Source organism: Convolutriloba macropyga, chromosome 12 (assembly GCF_964194025.1).
Source record: "Convolutriloba macropyga chromosome 12, txConMacr16.3, whole genome shotgun sequence".
Lineage (NCBI taxonomy): Eukaryota > Metazoa > Xenacoelomorpha > Acoela > Convolutidae > Convolutriloba > Convolutriloba macropyga.
Window position 1 is genome coordinate 56,770,783 of NC_134479.1, and position 20,419 is coordinate 56,791,201.

Here is a 20,419-nt window from a genome sequence, read left to right on the forward strand (position 1 = left end):
AAAATACTGACAGGAAAAATTAATTTTGCGAAACTCTTAAAAATTTTGAAAGTTTGACACAGTTAGTAATCATAACCGATTTCTGTTCACTTTTAGGAAGATGAGAAGGAAAAAGAGCCGAAACAAACAACTCTCCCCACTCAGAACTCCATGTCTAAACAGTACAAAGTTATTCACGATGTATTCAACTGTCTGGAAAGGAGGGCAGTCGATAATCTCGATCTCAGCAACTGGCATCTACTCAAGTATTAAACAAAGTGGATATCAACTGATGAAAACTACCCAGTCTAGAACTCAATCAAATTATTCTCAATATCGTAACAGAATTCGTAAGCAAATTTAAATTCAAATTTTAAAACCTCTCGTCTTTTTTGATTGAACAAAAATGAAGTTGATTAGAGGTACTGTAATTACCGCTTTAAAGTACATAACCACACTTATTGTCGAAAAACAGCTGTGATGGGTTTTGCAATCCTGTCACATCAAAATCTCAGCATGAAAACAACTTAATAATGAACTGATTTAAAGAGTTCAGAGGTCATTAAACTGAATAATTTTGACGTTTTGCAATATTATGTCCATTTTAGAATGGCAAAGCTACGAGGATAACATTCCATTATACTGAACATTATACGTCAACTGTTGACCGAAAGATTTGTGAATTACGCCACATGCCAAATTATAGTAACTAGAGCCGGTTTCGGAAAAACCCTTAATTTTAGATAGGAAACGAGGAGGTTCGGTGATGTGCGTTCGCACATGAAGTTCCGACCCCGCTCATTTACACTTTTAGCTTAATTGTCTACCAAATGAGGAACAGAATGACAAAACTCAAAACTTCACATATTCTTCCAATAAAATAACTGGTGTAAATAAAAGCTTTAAACTCAAATCACTAAATAAATACAATAATTTATCTATTAGAGGACCTACGGGAACTGTCATTAAAAAGACAACGAGAGAAGACAAATAACAAAATCAAATATAAACAACAATCATTAATTACAACCAAAATTCAATGAATTCTTTAAAAAAAACCTAATAACAAAGTCCAACAAACATCTGATAAAACTAACAAAGAAACTTGGTCTTTTTTAGATAAGATACAGAATCTGCCCTTAATTTACACTGGGAAACAATTAGAAGAAAATGGCAAAATTAAAAAATAATCTTCAATTTTCTGAATAGAATTGGTTACAAAGTCAGGTAATGTATTAGCTATTAACTGAAATCACTCAACTGCCTAATTTATACATCAATAAGAAGCCATTGAGCACTGTAATTATCCTTAATAAGACATCGACTACAAAAAAAACGACAAATATAGCAAAAAATTAACAATATAATTAATTTTTTCGAGAAAACGGTTTCGAAGCCGTGTAGAGCAAAATTTATTCACTGAAAACATTAGATAGTTTCAATTGCGTCTTTTCAACACCAGCAGTATGATATCTCACTTCAAATTGTAAGACTACTTAACAATTAGACAAAAAGAACCAAAAGGGGCAAAGTTACAAAAAAAAAATTAACTTTTCGAAAACAATTAATTTTAAAATCATGAAAACCAACATCTATCAACTTAAATCGTCCAATATTCTCACTTAAACATCCACAACATAGGAAGACCTTGATGCTTGTAAATAACTATAATAAGTCTACGACAAACACACCAAAAAAATAAACAATTTAAATGAATTTTCCGAGAAAACTGTTTCGGGGCCCTGTAGAGCATAATCTGTTCGATAGAAGAACTCGATGTTCATTGAAAAAACGTTCAAATGCATTTGTCTTCAACACCAACAATAAGATACGTCGCATGCTATTAATAAGACTACTTAACAATTACACAAAAAAAAACAAAAGGGGCAAAGTTACAAAAAAGTGAATATTTTGAAAACAATTAATTTTATACTAATGAAAACCATCAGCTGTCAACTTAGGCCGTCACTGTCCCATATCCTCCCTGAATTCCCCACTTTAAGTTTTTGAGACCACTGTCAGTATTCAGAATACGTCATAGGTGTACAAAAAGAACGGCAAATACAGACAAAAATGAAAAACTCAATTTACTGTTCCGAGAAATTGATATCGAACCTATTAAAACTACATTTTTTTCACTATAAGTATTAGACATAAACCAATGCTTTTTTTGAACACAAAAAAATTTGTTAGACGTGACTTTCCACTAACAAGATTAGGGAACAAAGAGACAAAAAAGAAAGAATGGTAAATTTAAAAGTGATGTACAAATTGCTAGAAAACAAGCAATATTAGTCTTGAAAATCATTAGCAATGGACTGAAATATTTAAATATTTCCATATTACCACCAAAGTAATGGACCAAAATTTAACCACAACACTAGGCAAAGATCTAAAAATCAAAGAAAAAACTTAATAAAACTTGTAATACCAAAGCAAAAAACCATTTCATAATACACACAGCCACAATTATGACTACCATATAGGTCAAAAGAAACGTAACAGGACTTGTCACTGCTGAAATTGAGCTGTAAGCTGGTTAAAAAAACGATAAAGAAAAAGTTCAACACAAATTTTTTTTCAACAAAAAAAATTTAATGATTAGAGCAGCCTTAAGATCTCAACTGAATCATTCTAGATAGAATAATCAACTCCCTATAAAGCCTCTCAAAAGAACTATAATTCCTTATAGCGCCAAGTGGACCTATAGTGAAAGAGAATAAGTCATAAGACTACAAAATACGCATTAATGCAGACGTAACTCGAACAATTTGACCAACCAATTTACGTGTAAACTGTGGTAAAGCCAAGGAAACAAGGAGATTTTATTTCAAGGAGATGGTAAAATGTGCTACTTTGGCCCCTAATTGGCAAAAAAGAAAAATTCTGGTCGATAATTAACATAGAAGAACAAGAAAACCAAAAATCAAAAATATTTTCAAAAAGACAGCGCCCAAAAGCAATCCGAATAAAATTTGGTTTGTAAGAATCCTCAATTAGCTCAAAACCAGCCATGCAATGCTGCCCCTATTATTCCAAACACGTCATTGGTCCTATTCTTATAGATGTGAATAATTTGACAAACAAAATTTAAAAATAAATGATATTGGTTAATTATCGTGTTAAATTAGCAAAACCGCAAATTTTTAATTATAGAAAACCCTCCGAGTAAGCGGAAGTCGACAAAAATCTCTTTGGAGTTTCAACAGATTGCGAGAGCAGTTTTTATGTCTTTACGTAAATTTAAAACAGAGGTCTAGATTTGCAAATTTGGTGCAATTTTTGTTGAAAAATTTGCTTATTTTAAAAAACTCCACAATTTTTGTCGAAAGGTATAATCAGATGGTTCAGAAATACTTGTTTATCTTAAAAGCTCAAAACAATTATTTTTAACAACATTATTTTCTTACTCATATTTAACAAAATTGACAAAAAATTTTAGTAAAAATCCGGTAAATGTGAACCGAAACAAAGGAATTTAGTGAAATGTTCACGAAAACTTAAGCCTCGATAACTCCTCGAAAAAAATAATTTTGAAAACTAACTCCAAATTCTACATTGGACGAGCTTTTCAATGATACCACTGAAAACTCTCTACGATGAATATATCGATCGACCAAATTTGACTGAACAAAAGAAACCCATTTGAGTATATAGTTCCTCCCCCCCCCCCCACTAAAAGTGGGGTCGCAACAATAAAACCCCAAGGAAATGAACCCTCTTGACTGTTTAAGAGGTGCGCCTTTAGAGCGTTTGGCTATGCCTAGCGGCCATGGGACTTGATATAAAACTCTACAAACAAAACATTACAATCAAAATTCAATATTAAAATTCAATTTCAAAAACTAGCTGGTTTTTATTCCGCGGGGGTTTGTCTCCTAGACCAGACATGACCAATTGTTTAGAATTCAATCTTTGTCTAGTCTTTCGTATAATTTATAGCTATTCCTTGCATAACATTTCCAACATTTCCAAGAGAATACTCATTTAGAAAAAACTTCGCTCAAAAAGATTGAGATTCAAAGCAAGTTTCAGTCATTACTGCACAAGGAGAAGGCTCTAAGAGGCCTGCTCAATTACTAACTGCAATCAAGCTTTTCCAGTTTATCCAATTTCTCAAGACAAATGATTAAATTGTCAGACAAGAATAAAATACGATGAACTTGTATCCATTTAGAAAAATGTAGACTCCCTCTGTTCAAACAAAGAATCAGTTATGTACGTTAGTAGAACTAAAAATAGTTTCAATAAAACAAGGTGAACATAGTTTTTAAAAAAACGAATGCAAAACTTGATGTTATGTGCAAATACCCCACTAAAAAAAACTAATTTAAAAAAAAAACAGCATACAAACAAAGCAAACTCTAAAAACGGAATCGACAACTAGAAGTTGCTTATTGCAACCGATGAAACAACGGAAATACAAAATCGAAAGCTGATTAAGAAATACTGCAAATCAAGCATAACGCGTTAAGCTGAAAAACCAATTTCCAATACAAAGCAACGGCAGGAAGAGCAAGAACCCAATTATTTGGTTTAGAAAAACTGAAATGGGACGACATTCCAGGTAAATGCAAATCGATCAAAAACTTCTAAGCAACTGAAGCAAATGTCAAAAAATCAGTGCTCTAAATGCAGGTGACCCATCGGAGAAAATTGAACCGATATTCTCGTTGACCAATCGAATCGTAGCTTAAACAATAGATACATTTCGTTTCAATTACAATTCTTGCATTTTCTTAGTTCCCATTCATAAATCTTGCTTTCCTTCTTTGCTTTACACAAAAAGGCGATCATAACGTTTAATTAAACATCAACACGGACGATATATAAAGTTTATTTAAACGCAGCCAAGGATTGAAAAGAGAAACAGGTCAACTAAAAAATATTAAACGAACATAAAAAATCAGAGACAACAAGTTTCATTGCGCTTTTCGTCCACCAAATCCAACATCGATTCAAACCAATAAGAGGTCACAAGTTTGTTCACATGTAATTGCATTGAGGACATTCGACATAGGCGATGATGGCTGTTACGCCTGCTGAATTAGGGTTATATTGTCACCCTTCAGCAGAATTCTTCCTACTCGTCTCCGAGTGTTTTTCTTGATGTGAACCTGAAACGACAGTAACACTCAATACTTGATCTGTTGCTCTTGTAGTATGTCATTATTTAGAGCTGTGTCATTAGTTAATTAGATCAGTGTCATTAGTTAGAGCTTTATAATTGTAACTTGACAAATTTCTTGGTTATGAAGTCATGGTTATGTTGAGAACTAAGTCAGAAATACATCTCGAAAAACGATTCATTAATTCAGATGTCATTATACACAATCGTATGTCGCTTTTTCAGTTGAAGTTAATTTCAACGTTCACAGAAAAACAGCTAATAATTAGCTATGAATGAACAACGCGCTAATCATGATCGTATTCTCTCTTTTAACATTTACTGGCATTTGTGATACTGATAAATTCACCAACCGGAGCTATAAAATGAATAATAGATTTCAAAAATTCCAAGAGCAGTACTGGCCTAATACAAGTGCAAACCCTAATTTTAACTTGAATAATCATTACCGTTACCAACCATATTAGTAATGATAAATTTATAAAATGCCGAATCAATTGTAATTTTCTGTCGTACTGAATGATTTGGGTCTCAACTGTTTGATAAGCATAATGTTTTCTAACAAGATATGTTTAATAATTTTAGGATTAATGTTGTTGAGTTCTCAAGTGACTTCCTCTTTTCCCACGTCACTTAACTCAATAGCAGTTCCAACTCGAATTTGGTCGGAGACCAAGTCCAGGAGCAAGCTTTAATATAACTAGAATCTTCTTTTGTCTCAATTTATTTTTTTGGTTATACATTAATAGTATCTGGCTATTACTTTTGAGGTCCGGAGATACTGAAACCAACCCTGGGCCAATTAAATCGATGAAAGACGTTTTTCTTGATTGCGAAACTTATTCAGACAATTTAAAATTTCTTCATTTAAATGTACGGAGCAAACAAGAAAACAACTTCAGTGAAAAAGCCGAATGAACGATGTTGGCGCTAACTGCATCTATGGTCTATCTGAAACATGGCTAGATACAAAGATTGACACTGATTTGGTAAACCTGAACAAAACAAACTGTCTTGTTTTTCGCAATGATCGGGTGAGTTCAAAAGGGGGAGGTGTATTGTTGTTCCTAGGAAACTTAACCCAAAATTACGCGTTGATCTAGCTTCCAAAAGTACTCTTTTTGATACTCTGTGGGTCGAAAAATCTTGCCCAAAGATTTTAAAAATTTACCTAATAAACATTTCTTATAACCCAAAAAAGCTTCTTTACAAATAATTTCTAGAGCAGTCTCCTAGACCAATCGATAGAGCAATTACTGAGAACAAAACAATAATTATGATGGGAGACTATAATATCAATTATTTGAAAAACAAAGAAACGCAGAATTTAGAAACATTCATTCATTCAACCGTATGACCTAAATGTGACTAATAAGCATCAAGCATCTAGAATTAAGGATGAATCGAACTCACTTATAGATTACATTATTATTGATGGAAACGAACCCCTTCTTTGTAGTAAAATTTTTGACTCATCAATACAAACAGATCATTTTGCTCAATTGATTATTCTTGCCACAAAACTTAGCAAGAACAAAGTAATTAAAAACAAATTTATGATAAAACGAATTACAGCACAAAAGATTTTAAACATTCTATCAAGCAATTAAACAGGGAAAATTTTTACTGCTCTACAGTTCCAAGTGAAATGCTACGCACATTTGAGCGAAATCTTGAACAGCAAATACTCCTTCATGCGCCAATCAAAACAATTTTTATAAGAAACAATAAATCAGTTTTCCCTTGCCAAACGGTTAATTTCAAAAAATACACGTAACAAAAATCTGCTTACAGAGCAAAACCTCAATTCAGAATCTTTCCACGAGTTTTTCAAATTGAAAGCCGAAGTGTGCGCCGGCTATGAAAAAGATTTTGAGAAACTTACTTATCAGTCAACTGAAAGCTCAATTTCAGAGCGCAAGAAATGGAATTTGATCAAAAGTAAGAACCTCCGTGAAAACGACAACTACGGTATAATCTTTAAAAAAACTCTGTCAATGAAATTATTACAGAACAAACTAAACTAGCCAACTTACTTAATTTAAAATTCAGTAAATTAGATTTTTTTGAAAGTAGGAACTATAATGTAGACCTGCCTATGGTGAGGCAAAAAAACGCCATTTCTTTTAGATTTGCTACTAAGTTTGAAACGCTTCTTGCTCTTGGAAAATTCAAACCATTGGGTCCTTCTACCATTTCCTCATTGGCATTGCGAGACGCAGCTAGTGAACTAGCTGAGCCTATTTATTTTCTATTGAATAAATTTATAAAACAGAAACATTCCCTGCTGAACTCAAAAGAGCCGACATCACTCCACTTTTTAAAAAAGAAGACCCTGGTGAACCTCTAAACTATCGACCAATTTCATTAACACCAGCATTAGCAAAAGTTTTTGAATATCTTATTAAACAACAAATAGATGAATATGTTCATAAGAATGCCCTGCTTTCTAAAACACAAAGAGTCATAATCAATAATGTTAAATCAGGGTGGATTGAAGTGGCTCAAGGAGTTCGGTAAGGAACAGTCTTAGGTCCTCTCTTGTTCAATCTATATGTTAACGATCTTAGCAACTTTTTGTCATGTGAAACAAAACAATATGCAGATGGCACAGTCCTATTAAGCTCTCATGATGAAGTTCTCAAATGCAAAGACGAGCTTGAGAAGGCCATAGAAAAAAGCATACAATTCTTTTAAATTACATCGCCTCAAGATCAATCCGGATAAAACAGAGTATTATTTTTGGTAGCTATAATCCTCAAGACGAAACGACATTAAAAGTTGGAGACAAATTAATAAGTTCGAAAGCGGAAATCAAATATCTCGGTGTTTATATTGACAAAAACCTTAAATATCAAAAACAAGTAAAAATTCAAAAATGGCCCAAGGCATTAAATGCATATATGCACTCAGGAACATAATTCCTACTGGATACAAAAAAAATTATTTTGAACTCTTTTGTTCTTAGTCATGTTCAATATTCTTCTGTATCACTTGCAACCATCAATCAAAATCTCATAACAACACTAGAAAAGCAGCAGGGCCATCAAAGCTTGTTTTCACAGACAAAAGTTTGACTCATCCTCAGATCTTAAAATGAACCTTGGTATACAACCTATTTCGCTGCTTTTTGATTACAGGGCTGCCACTTACTGTCATAGCATCATGAATAAAAAGAAGCATGCCTGCTCAAGCTCAGCTTTGAAAATACCAACCGCAAGTTTTTATATACACGATCGAACAAAAAATTTTACCCAGACAATTTCAAAATGCAATTTGCAAAAAAGTATTATTAAAAAAGGTATTCTGCAGCACAATTCTTTCCCAAGAAATTATTTGTCAATGTCATAAAGTCTTGCAAAGAAGAAATATAAGCAGTTTTTTCTTAATGAATACAAGAAGAACCCGAAGAAAACCCAACATGGTTTGATTACTTGGAAACATTTTAAGTTCAATTAAATTTCTTTCTGTTTTGTATTGAATTTATGTTACTGTCGTCCCTCCCCGCCAATACAAGTGACTTCTCTATTCGGTCGATATTTTAGTTATTATAAATTATTAGTTTCTCTGTTGTAATTATCAATATTCTACACTGCCTATCTCTGTAAATTTTACTTTGACTGAAACATTTACAGATATTAGGAGAAATACAGTGCTCCTTTTTTTATTAAGTTTATTTGTTGGTTTCTACGTATTGGTTCCAATTTACATTTAATTATCGTTCTATTACATGCGTTTTACATAATGACTTCGTGAACGTAAAAGACGTTTGAAAGTAAACAATATAGTACAAACAAACCAATAAAAAGGTACTAACAACTTCCGTTAGTTAAAAAAAAAACCAAAATTAACCTCTTCTGCATCGTCCAACACAAGATTCATGTATTCATCGAAGCCAATGATCTGACCCTCCAGTCTCAAATTGACCTGTTCATACACCCACACTTGTATGCGGCTCTTGTTCTGTAAATATCTGAACAGCAGGTTGATAGGCTGCACCATCACTTTGGCCACTTTTCCAGACATGATTATAATGGAACAGATGAGATCACTTTGGTAGGTAGTAGAATATTCGTCAAGACACAATCAGCCAATCACTTATCTGAAAACAGGACCCATTATCTGCTCAAGGTCGAAAGAACGGATCTATTCTGTCCCCCCCCCCCCCCCCCCTGTGTTTTTCATGACCCCCAGTTACAAATTATATGTTGTTATATAGCACGTTACTATGTAAGAAAATAACGCGTGTGTCTGGGGGTCAAACGATTTATACTCACTAAGCCTGGGGGGGGGGGGGACGGAATAAATCCACTAAGAGAATATTAAACATTAAACTAGTTTGGTTTAACTAATGGATTGAGGAATGAGTATAGAAATGTACTTTCGAATGAGACGCCCTAGTGACCAAAGAACTCAAAATCTGGCAAGATTATTTATCGTTCTTCCATTTATCTTGCAAGATTCTTGCAAGAATCGAATCCGCCTATCAGTTCGGATGAACTTCACACTCACTCTTTACATTCAAAATTTGCTCCAAAAATTGATCTGAATAGCAGCAATTGTAGCATGTTAGAACATTATAGCTTGCCACAGTTAAGTTAGAAAAAAAGCTGGCTCTGCGGATCAAATAATTTCATCAACTGATTCTATATCACTGTTCAGAATAAAGAGATACACTGAATCATGTTCAATGCCAGAAAAAAACCTGTGGAAAAAGCATTACAAGTAAAGTACCTAAACGGAGGTTACAAGATTCAAACATCGGCGGATTTTAAATCAAAAATCAGAATGAACGAGTAGATTATTAGATAAATTACGACTCAAAAATTTAAACGAATATTGCAAGGAAGCCATATCAAAGAATAAACACACGAAAGAAACGAAAAAAAAACAAGGAAGCAATTAGGAAAGAGATAAAACACGATAGAAAGGAGATTTATAAAAGGCAGAATTTGTAAGAAAAATTACGAAATGGGCACTAAACGTCAGCTCAGTTGACATCACAATTAAGAATGAACAAGTAGATTACTTCACACAGTCACTTTCAAAACTAAGTTAAAAACAGATGGTCACTAATGGAGAGCGATAACAGGAAACACCCCTATGGAGGAACAAAATATCAACTGACAATATAAAGCACAAGTACGTCTTTCGAGGGCGAGATCAAACACCACGGAAAAAATGAGATTTACATGAGAAAGAGTGTGCAAACAAAACAAAAAAAAACAAAGATGCGATGTAATCAACTCAGTAGACATCAACACTCAAAAAAACTAACGAGAACATTGCATCACACAAAATATGTATTTTTCAAATTCAGTCATAAACAGAAGCTCATTAGGGAAAGAGACACCAGATATACATGCGTGGTTAAACACGTTGTATGATAAGGGAGAAACGGGATTTATAAAATGCAAGGTTTTCAAACAAAACAAGGATATTGACGCTAAACTTCAGCTCATTTGACATCATGATTCAGAATGAACGAGTAGGTTACATCACACAAAAAGAGAAAAACAATCACTTTCGAAATGAAATTAACATCAAATTAACATAAATCAAACCGCATAATAACAGAAAAACACAAAGCCACTAAATAAGCATGCAGACACCTAAATCACTAGTCTTTTTCATAACAGGAACAAAAACAGTGAAAATTATCGGCTAATTTGACGTCACAAATCGGAACAAAAGAACAGATTACACCATAAATAAAAAAAATTACACATCAAAAGAGCGAGACAAAACTATTAACACAGGAAAACACAACAAACTGAAAATCACTAAATGCGTATTCCGAGGCGCATATCAGTTACTCTAAAAACAGGATCAAAAACAAAAAAACATTATAAGTTGATTTCACATCAGAAATCAGAATGAACGAGTAGAATACATCATTAATAAAGAAAATGCGAGACCAAAAGCAATAACACAGGAAAAATAGATACAGCTGAGGCAACATCACAATTCAGAATGAACGAGTAAATTACATCATAAATCAAGAGAATTTACACATCAAAAAAGCAAGACATCAAAACAATATATTGGCACAGGAAAACTAAAAAAAAACACTTATGTATCCCGAGCCATAAATCGGTTTTATTTTCATTAACCGCAACAGAAAAAGAAGATTATCAGCTGATTCAGAATAAACGATTTGATTACATCAAAAATGGGGAAAATTTACACATTAAGAAAGCAGGAAAAAATACATTAAAAGGAAAGCCGAAAAAAACTTGCAACCACTAAATAAGTATCCCAAGACCTGAATGAGTTTTATTTTCACTGGACCAAAAAACCGAAAAAAAAATCAGCAGCTGATTTGACATCACAATTCAGAATGAACGAGTAATTACATCACAAATGGTGAAAATTTACACATTAAGAAAGCTGGAAAAAATATTATATTAACAAAGGAGAACCGAAAAAACTTGCAATCACTAAATAAGTATCCCAAGAACTAAATCAGTTTTAATGTCATTAATCAAGAAACGGAGAACATTATCAGCTGAGCCGACATCACAATTCAGAATGAACCAGTAGATTACATCATAAATCAAGAAAACTTTCACATCAAAAAGCAAAGCAACAAACCAATATATTAGCTCAGGAAAACTAAAAAACCACTTAAGTATCCCGAGACATGAATCAGTTTTATTTTTAATAACAGCAACAGAAAAAGATTATCAGCTGAGTGGACATCAAATTTCAAAATGAACGAGTACATTACATCACAAATGGAGACAATTTACACATTAAGAAAGCTGGAAAAAATATTATATTAACAAAGGAGAACCGAAAAAACTTGCAATCACTAAATAAGTATCCCAAGAACTAAATCAGTTTTAATGTCATTAATCAAGAAACGGAGAACATTATCAGCTGAGCCGACATCACAATTCAGAATGAACCAGTAGATTACATCATAAATCGAGAAAACTTTCACATCAAAAAGCAAAGCAACAAACCAATATATTAGCTCAGGAAAACTAAAAAACCACTTAAGTATCCCGAGACATGAATCAGTTTTAATTTTAATAACAGCAACAGAAAAAGATTATCAGCTGAGTGGACATCAAATTTCAAAATGAACGAGTTCATTACATCACAAATGGAGACAATTTACACATTATGAAAGCTGGAAAAAATATTACACTAACAAAGGAGAACCGAAAAAACTTGCAATCATTAAATAAGTATCCCGAGAACTAAATCAAATTTATTGTCATTAATAAAAAAACGGAGAACATTATCAGCTGAGCCGACATCACAATTCAGAATGAACGAGTAGATTACATCATAAATCAAGAAAATTTTCACATCGAAAAAGCAAAACAACAAACCAATATATTAGCAGGGGAAAACTAAAAAAAACCACTTAAGTATCCCGACACCTATATCAGTTTTATTTTTAATAACAGCAACAGAAAAAGATTATCAGCTGAGTCGACATCAAAATTCAGAATGAACGAGTACATTATATCACAAATGAAGAAAATTTACACATTAAGAAAGCTGGAAAAAAATTACATTAACAAAGGAGAACCGAAAAAACTTGCAATCATTAAATAAGTATCCCAAGAACTAAATCAGTTTTATTGTCATTAATCAAAAAACGGAGAACATTATCGGCTGAGCCGACATCACAATTCAGAATGAACGAGTAGATTACATCATAAATCAAGAAAACTTTCACATGAAAAAAGCAAAACAACAAACCAATATAATAGCAGGGGAAAACTAAAAAAAACCAATTAAGTATCCCCAGACCTAAATCAGTTTTATATTTAATAACAGCAAAAGAAAAAGATTATCAGCTGATTTGACATCACAATTCAGAATAAACGATTTCATTACATCATAAATGGAGAAAATTTACACATTAAGAAAGCTGGAAAAAATATTACATTAACAAAGGAGAACCGAAAAAACTTGCAATCACTAAATAAGTATCCCAAGAACTAAATCAGTTTTAATGTCATTAATCAGGAAACGGAGAACATTATCAGCTGAGCCGGCATCACAATTCAGAATGAACGAGTAGATTACATCATAAATCAAGAAAATTTTCACATCAAAAAAGCAAAACAACAAACCAATATATTAGCACAGGAAAACTAAAAAAACCACTTAATTATCCCGAGACCTAAATCAGTTTTATTTTCAATAACAGCAACAGAAAAAGATTATCAGCTGAGTCGACACCACAATTCAGAATGAACGAGTAGATTACATCATAAATCAAGAAAATTTTCACATCAAAAAAGCAAAACAACAAATCAATATATTAGCACAGGAAAACTAAAAAAAACCACTTAAGTATCCCGAGACCTAAATCAGTTTTATTTTCAATAACAGCAACAGAAAAAGATTATCAGCTGAGTCGACACCACAATTCAGAATGAACGAGTACATAAAATCACAAATGGAGAAAATTTACACATTAAGAAAGCAGGAAAAAAACATTAAAAGGAAAGCCGAAAAAAAACTTGCAACCACTAAATAAGTATCCCAAGACCTGAATGAGTTTTATTTTGACTGGACGAAAAAAACCGAGAAAATCATAAACTGATTTGACATCACAATTCAGAATGAACGAGTAATTACATCACAATTGGAGAAAATTTACACATTAAGAAAGCTGGAAGAAAAATTACATTAACAAGGGAGAACCAAAAAAACTTGCAATCACTAAATAAGTATCCCAAGAACTAAATCAGTTTTATTTTCATGAATCAAGAAACGGAGAACATTATCAGCTGAGCCGACATCACAATTCAGAACGAACGAGTAGATTCAATCATTAATCATGAACACTTTCACATCAGAAAAGCAAAACAACAAACCAATATATTAGCACAGGAAAACTAAAAAAACACTTAAGTAACCCGAGACCTAAATCCAATTTATTTTCAATAACAGCAACAGGAAAAGATTATCAGCTGAGTCGACATCACAATTCAGAATGAACGAGTACATTACATCACAAATGTTGAAAATTTAAACATTAAGAAAGCTGGAAAAAATTTTACATTAACAAAGGAGAACCGAATTAACTTGCAATCGTTAAATAAGTGTCCCAAGAACTAAATCAGTTTTATTGTCATTAATCAAAAAACGGAGAACATTATCACCAGACCCGACATCACAATTCAGAATGAACAAGTAGATTACATCATAAATCAAGAAAACTTTCAAATCAAAAACGCAAAACAACAAACCAATATATTAGCACAGGAAAACTAAAAAAACACATAAGTATCCCGAGACCTAAATCCAATTTATTTTCAATAACAGCAACATGAAAAGATTATCAGCTGAGTCGACATCACAATTCAGAATGAACGAGTACATTACATCATAAATGGGAAAATTTCCACATTACGAAAGCCTGAAAAAAATTACATGAACAAAGGAAAACCGAAAAAAACTTGTAACCACTAAATAAGTATCCCAAGACCATGAGTTTTATTTTCATTAATTGAAAATCGATGAAGATTATCAGCTGAGGCAACAGCACAATTCAGAATGAACGAGTAGATTACATCATAAATCAAGAAACTTTACACATCAAAAAAGCAAGACATCAAAACAATATATTGGCACAGGAAAACTAACAAAATACTTGTATCCCGAGACATAAATCAGTTTTACTTTCATAAACAGCGACAGAAAAAGAAGATTATCAGCTGATTTGACATCACAATTCAGAATAAACAATTACTTTAAATCATAAATGGGCAAATATTACACATTAACAAAGCAGGAAAAAAATACATTAACAAAGGAAAATCAAAAAAACTTGCAAACACTAAATAATTATCCCCAGACTTTCATGAGTTTTATTTTCACTGCACAAAAAAACCGAGAAGATCATCAGCTGATTTGACATCACAATTCAGCATGACGAGTACATTACATCACAAATGAAGAAAATTTACACATTAAGAAAGCTGGAAAAAATTTTGCATTAACAATGGAGAACCGAAAAAACTTGCAATCACTAAAAAAGTATCCCAAGAACTAAATCAATTTTATTGTCATTAATCAAAGAACGGAGAACATTATCAGCTGAGTCGACATCACAATTCAGAATGAACGAGTACATTACATCATAAATGGGAAAATTTCCACATTACGAAAGCCTGAAAAAAATTACATGAACAAAGGAAAACCGAAAAAAACTTGTAACCACTAAATAAGTATCCCAAGACCATGAGTTTTATTTTCATTAATTGAAAATCGATGAAGATTATCAGCTGAGGCAACAGCACAATTCAGAATGAACGAGTAGATTACATCATAAATCAAGAAACTTTACACATCAAAAAAGCAAGACATCAAAACAATATATTGGCACAGGAAAACTAACAAAATACTTGTATCCCGAGACATAAATCAGTTTTACTTTCATAAACAGCGACAGAAAAAGAAGATTATCAGCTGATTTGACATCACAATTCAGAATAAACAATTACTTTACATCATAAATGGGCAAATATTACACATTAACAAAGCAGGAAAAAAATACATTAACAAAGGAAAATCAAAAAAACTTGCAAACACTAAATAATTATCCCCAGACTTTCATGAGTTTTATTTTCACTGCACAAAAAAACCGAGAAGATCATCAGCTGATTTGACATCACAATTCAGCATGACGAGTACATTACATCACAAATGAAGAAAAATTACACATTAAGAAAGCTGGAAAAAATTTTGCATTAACAATGGAGAACCGAAAAAACTTGCAATCACTAAAAAAGTATCCCAAGAACTAAATCAATTTTATTGTCATTAATCAAAGAACAGAGAACATTATCAGCTGAGTCGACATCACAATTCAGAATGAACGAGTAGATTACATCATAAATCAAGAAAACTTCCACATCAAAAAAGCAAGACAAAACAATATATTAGCACAGAAAAACTAAAAAAACCACTTAAGTATCCCGAGACGTAAATCAGTTTTATTTTTAATAACAGCAACAGAAAAAGATTATCAACTGAGTCGAAATCACAATTCAGAATGAACGAGTAAATTACATCATAAATCAAGAAAATATACACAAAAAAGCAAGACAAAACAATATATTAGCACAGGAAAACTAAAAAACCACTGAAGTATCCCGAGACATATATCACTTTTATTTTTATTAGCAGCAACAGAAAAAGAAGACTATAAGCTGATTTGACATCACAGTTCAGAATGAACGAGTACATTACATCATAAATGGGGAAAATTTACACATTAGGAAAGCAGGAAAAAAATACATTAACGAAGAAAAACCGAAAAAGAATTTGCAAACACCAAATAAGTATCCCAAGACCTGAAGGAGTTCTATTTTCACTGGACCTGAATGCAATTTATTTTCACTAGTCGAAAAACGAAGATTATCAGCTGAGGCAACATCACAATTCAGAATGAACGAGTAAATTACATCATAAATCAAGATAACTTTCAAATCAAAAAAGCAAAACAACAAACCAATATATTAGCACAGGAAAACTGAAAAACCACTCAAGTATCCCAAGAGTTACATCAGTTTTATTTTTAATAAGAGCAACAGAAAAATATCATCAACTGAGTCGACATAACAATTCAGAATGAACGAGTAAATTACATCATAAATCAAGAAATTTTACACATCAAAAATGCAAGACAACAAAACAATATATTAGCACAGGAAAACCAAAAAAGCCACTTAAGTATCACTAGACTTAAATCAGTTTTATTTTCAATAACAGCAACAGAAAAAGATTATCAGCTGAGTCGACATCACAATTCAAAATGAACGAGTACATTACATCACAAATGGAGAAAATTTACATATTAAGAAAGCTGGAAAAAACATTACATTAACAAAGGAGAACCGAAAAAACTTGCAATCACTAAATAAGTATCCCAAGACCTAAATCAGTTTTTTTGTCATTAATCAAAAAACGGAGAACATTATCAGTTGAGTCGACATCACAATTGAGGATGAACGAGTAAATTACATTATAAATGGGGAAAATTTACACATTAAGAAAGCAAGAAAATACATTAACAAAGGAAAACCGAAAAAAACTTGCAACCACTAAATAAGTATCCACTAAGTATCGACTTGCAACGACTAAACCATTTTTATTGTCAATAATCGAAAAGCGAAAAAGATATCTGCTGAGGCAACATCACAACTCAGAATGAACGAGTAAATTACATCATAAATCAAGAAAATTTACACATCAAAAAAGCAAGACATCAAAACAATATATTGGCACAGGAAAACTAACAACATACTTATGTATCCCGAGACATAAATCAGTTTTATTTTCATAAACAGCGACAGAAAAAGAAGATTATCAGCTGATTTGACATCACAATTCAGAATAAACGATTACTTTACATCATAAATGGGCAAAATTCACACATTAGGAAAGCAGGAAAAAAATACATTAACGAAGAAAAACCGAAAAAGAATTTGCAAACACCAAATAAGAATCCCAAGACCTGAAGGAGTTCTATTTTCACTGGACCTGAATGGAATTTATTTTCACTAGTCGAAAAACGAAGATTATCAGCTGAGGCAACATCACAATTCAGAATGAACGAGTAAATTACATCATAAATCAAGAAAACTTTCGAATCAAAAAAGCAAAACAACAAACCAATATATTAGCACAGGAAAGCTGAAAAACCACTCAAGTATCCCAAGACTTACATCAGTTTTATTTTTAATAAGAGCAACAGAAAAAGATCATCAACTGAGTCGACATCACAATTCAGAATGAACGAGTAAATTACATCATAAATCAAGAAATTTTACACCAAAAATGCAAGACAAAATAATATATTAGCACAGGAAAAACCAAAAAAGCCACTTAAGTATCACTAGACTTAAATCAGTTTTATTTTCAATAACAGCAACAGAAAAAGATTATCGGCTGAGCCGACATCACAATTCAGAATGAACGAGTACATTACATCACAAATGGAGAAAATTTACACATTAAGAAAGCTGGAAAAAACATTACATTAACAAAGGAGAACCGAAAAAACTTGCAATCACTAAATAAGTATCCCAAGACCTAAATCAATTTTATTGTCATTAATCAAAGAACGGAGAACATTATCAGCTGAGTCGACATCACAATTCAGAATGAACGAGTACATTACATCACAAATGGAGAAAATTTACACATTAAGAAAGCTGGAAAAAACATTACATTAACAAAGTAGAACCGAAAAAACTTGCAATCACTAAATAAGTATCTCAAGACCTAAATCAGTTTTAATGTCATTAATCAAAAAACGGAGAACATTATCAGTTGAGTCGACATCACAATTCAGGATGAACGAGTAAATTAAATTATAAATGGGGAAAATTTACACATTAAGAAAGCAAGAAAATACATTAACAAAGGAAAACCGAAAAAAACTTGCAACCACTAAATAAGTATCCACTAAATCCACTAAGTATCCACTTGCAACGACTAAATCATTTTTATTGCCAAAAATCGAAAAGCGAAGAAGATATCTGCTGAGGCAACATCACAACTCAGAATGAACGAGTAAATTACATCATAAATCAAGAAAATTTACACATCAAAAAGCAAGACATCAAAACAATATATTGGCACAGGAAAACTAACAAAATACTTATGTATCCCGAGACATCAATCAGTTTTATTTTCATAAACAGCGACAGAAAAAGAAGATTATCAGCTGATTTGACATCACAATTCAGAATAAACGATTACTTTACATCATAAATGGGCAAAATTTACACATTAAGAAAGCAGGAAAAAAATACATTAACAAAGGAAAATAAAAAAAAACTTGCAAACACTAAATAAGTATCCCAAGAACTATATCAATTTTATTGTCATTAATCAAAAAAGCGAGACAACAAAACAATATATTAGCACAGAAAAACTAAAAAAAAACACTTAAGTATCCTGAGACCTAAATCAGTTTTATTTTTAATAACAGCAACAGAAGAAGATTATCAATTGAGTCGACATCACAATTCAGAATGAACGAGTAATTTACATCATATAGCAAGAAAATATACACAAAAAAGCAAGACAAAACAATATATTAGCACAGGAAAACTAAAAAAACCACTTAAGTATCCCGAGACATATATTAGTTTTGTTTTTATTAGCAGCAACAGAAAAAGAAGACTATAAGCTGATTTGACATCACAGTTCAGAATAAACGAGTACATTACATCATAAATGGGGAAAATTTACACATTAGGAAAGCAGGAAAAAAATTACCTTGACAAAGGAAAACCGAAAAAAAATTGTAACCACTAAATAAGTATCCCAAGACCTGAATGGAATTTATTTTCACTAGTCGAAAAACGAAGATTATCAGCTGAGGCAACATCACAATTCAGAATGAACGAGTAAATTACATCATAAATCAAGAAAACTTTCAAATCAAAAAAGCAAAACAACAAACCAATATATTAGCACAGGAAAACTGAAAAACCACTCAAGTATCCCGAGACTTACATCCGTTTTATTTTTAAAAACAGCAACAGAAAAAGATTATCAGCTGAGTCGACATCACAATTCAGAATAAACGATTTCATTACATCATAAATGGAGAAAATTTACACATTAAGAAAGCTGGAAAAAACATTACATTAACAAAGGAGAACCGAAAAAACTTGCAATCACTAAATAAATATCCCAAGACTTAAAATAAATCAGTTTTATTGTCATTAATCAAAAAACGGAGAACATTATCAGCTGAGTCGACATCACAATTCAGGATGAACGAGTAAATTACATTATGAATGGGGAAAATTTACACATTAAGAAAGCAGGAAAATACATTAACAAAGGGAAACCGAAAAAAACTTGCAACCACTAAATAAGTATCCACTAAATCCACTAAGTATCCACTTGCAACGACAATCATGTTTATTGTCAATAATCGAAAAGCGAAGAAGATATCTGCTGAGGCAACATCACAATTCAGAATGAACGAGTAGATTAAATCATAAATTTGCTATGAACTTCGTTCAAGAGCAATTAATAAATTCTTTATAAATAGATGACTGGCAGACAACAGAAAATAAACAAAACGCACTCTGGCAAAAAACAAAAGAAGAGAAGTTGACAAACACAATTCAGACATCTATCACTTATCAACAATTCCGGAGAATCATTCAAACGGCTCTTCGCAGTCATCACAGCTCATAGATAATAGGCTCCAAATAGAGTTATCTGGAATCGTAAAGATTTCACTTGTCAACAAATTCGAAAGTAAACTGAATGAATATTCCATCAGTGCATTTACAAAAGAGAACATAA

General features: G+C 32.1%; 2 protein-coding genes across 2 annotated transcripts in view; one reads left to right on the top strand and one right to left on the bottom strand.

Moving 5' to 3' along the window:
• Window positions 1–377, top strand: part of LOC142351174 (uncharacterized) — a 51,343-nt gene extending 50,966 nt beyond the window's left edge. The window contains exon 7 of the mRNA XM_075403295.1: window positions 97–377. Within this exon, the coding sequence (XP_075259410.1) occupies window positions 97–252 (156 nt within the window). The 3' untranslated portion in view covers window positions 253–377. The remainder of the gene's footprint in view (window positions 1–96) is intronic.
• A 4,391-nt stretch (window positions 378–4,768) lies between these two features.
• Window positions 4,769–9,205, bottom strand: LOC142351163 (small nuclear ribonucleoprotein E-like). The gene is made up of 2 exons (XM_075403278.1): window positions 8,960–9,205; window positions 4,769–5,096 (listed from the first exon to the last, which is right to left on the bottom strand). The coding sequence occupies exons 1-2, from the start codon at window positions 9,131–9,133 to the stop codon at window positions 5,013–5,015; spliced, it is 258 nt and encodes an 85-aa protein (XP_075259393.1). The 5' UTR covers window positions 9,134–9,205; the 3' UTR covers window positions 4,769–5,012.
• Window positions 9,206–20,419: the final 11,214 nt, after the last annotated feature.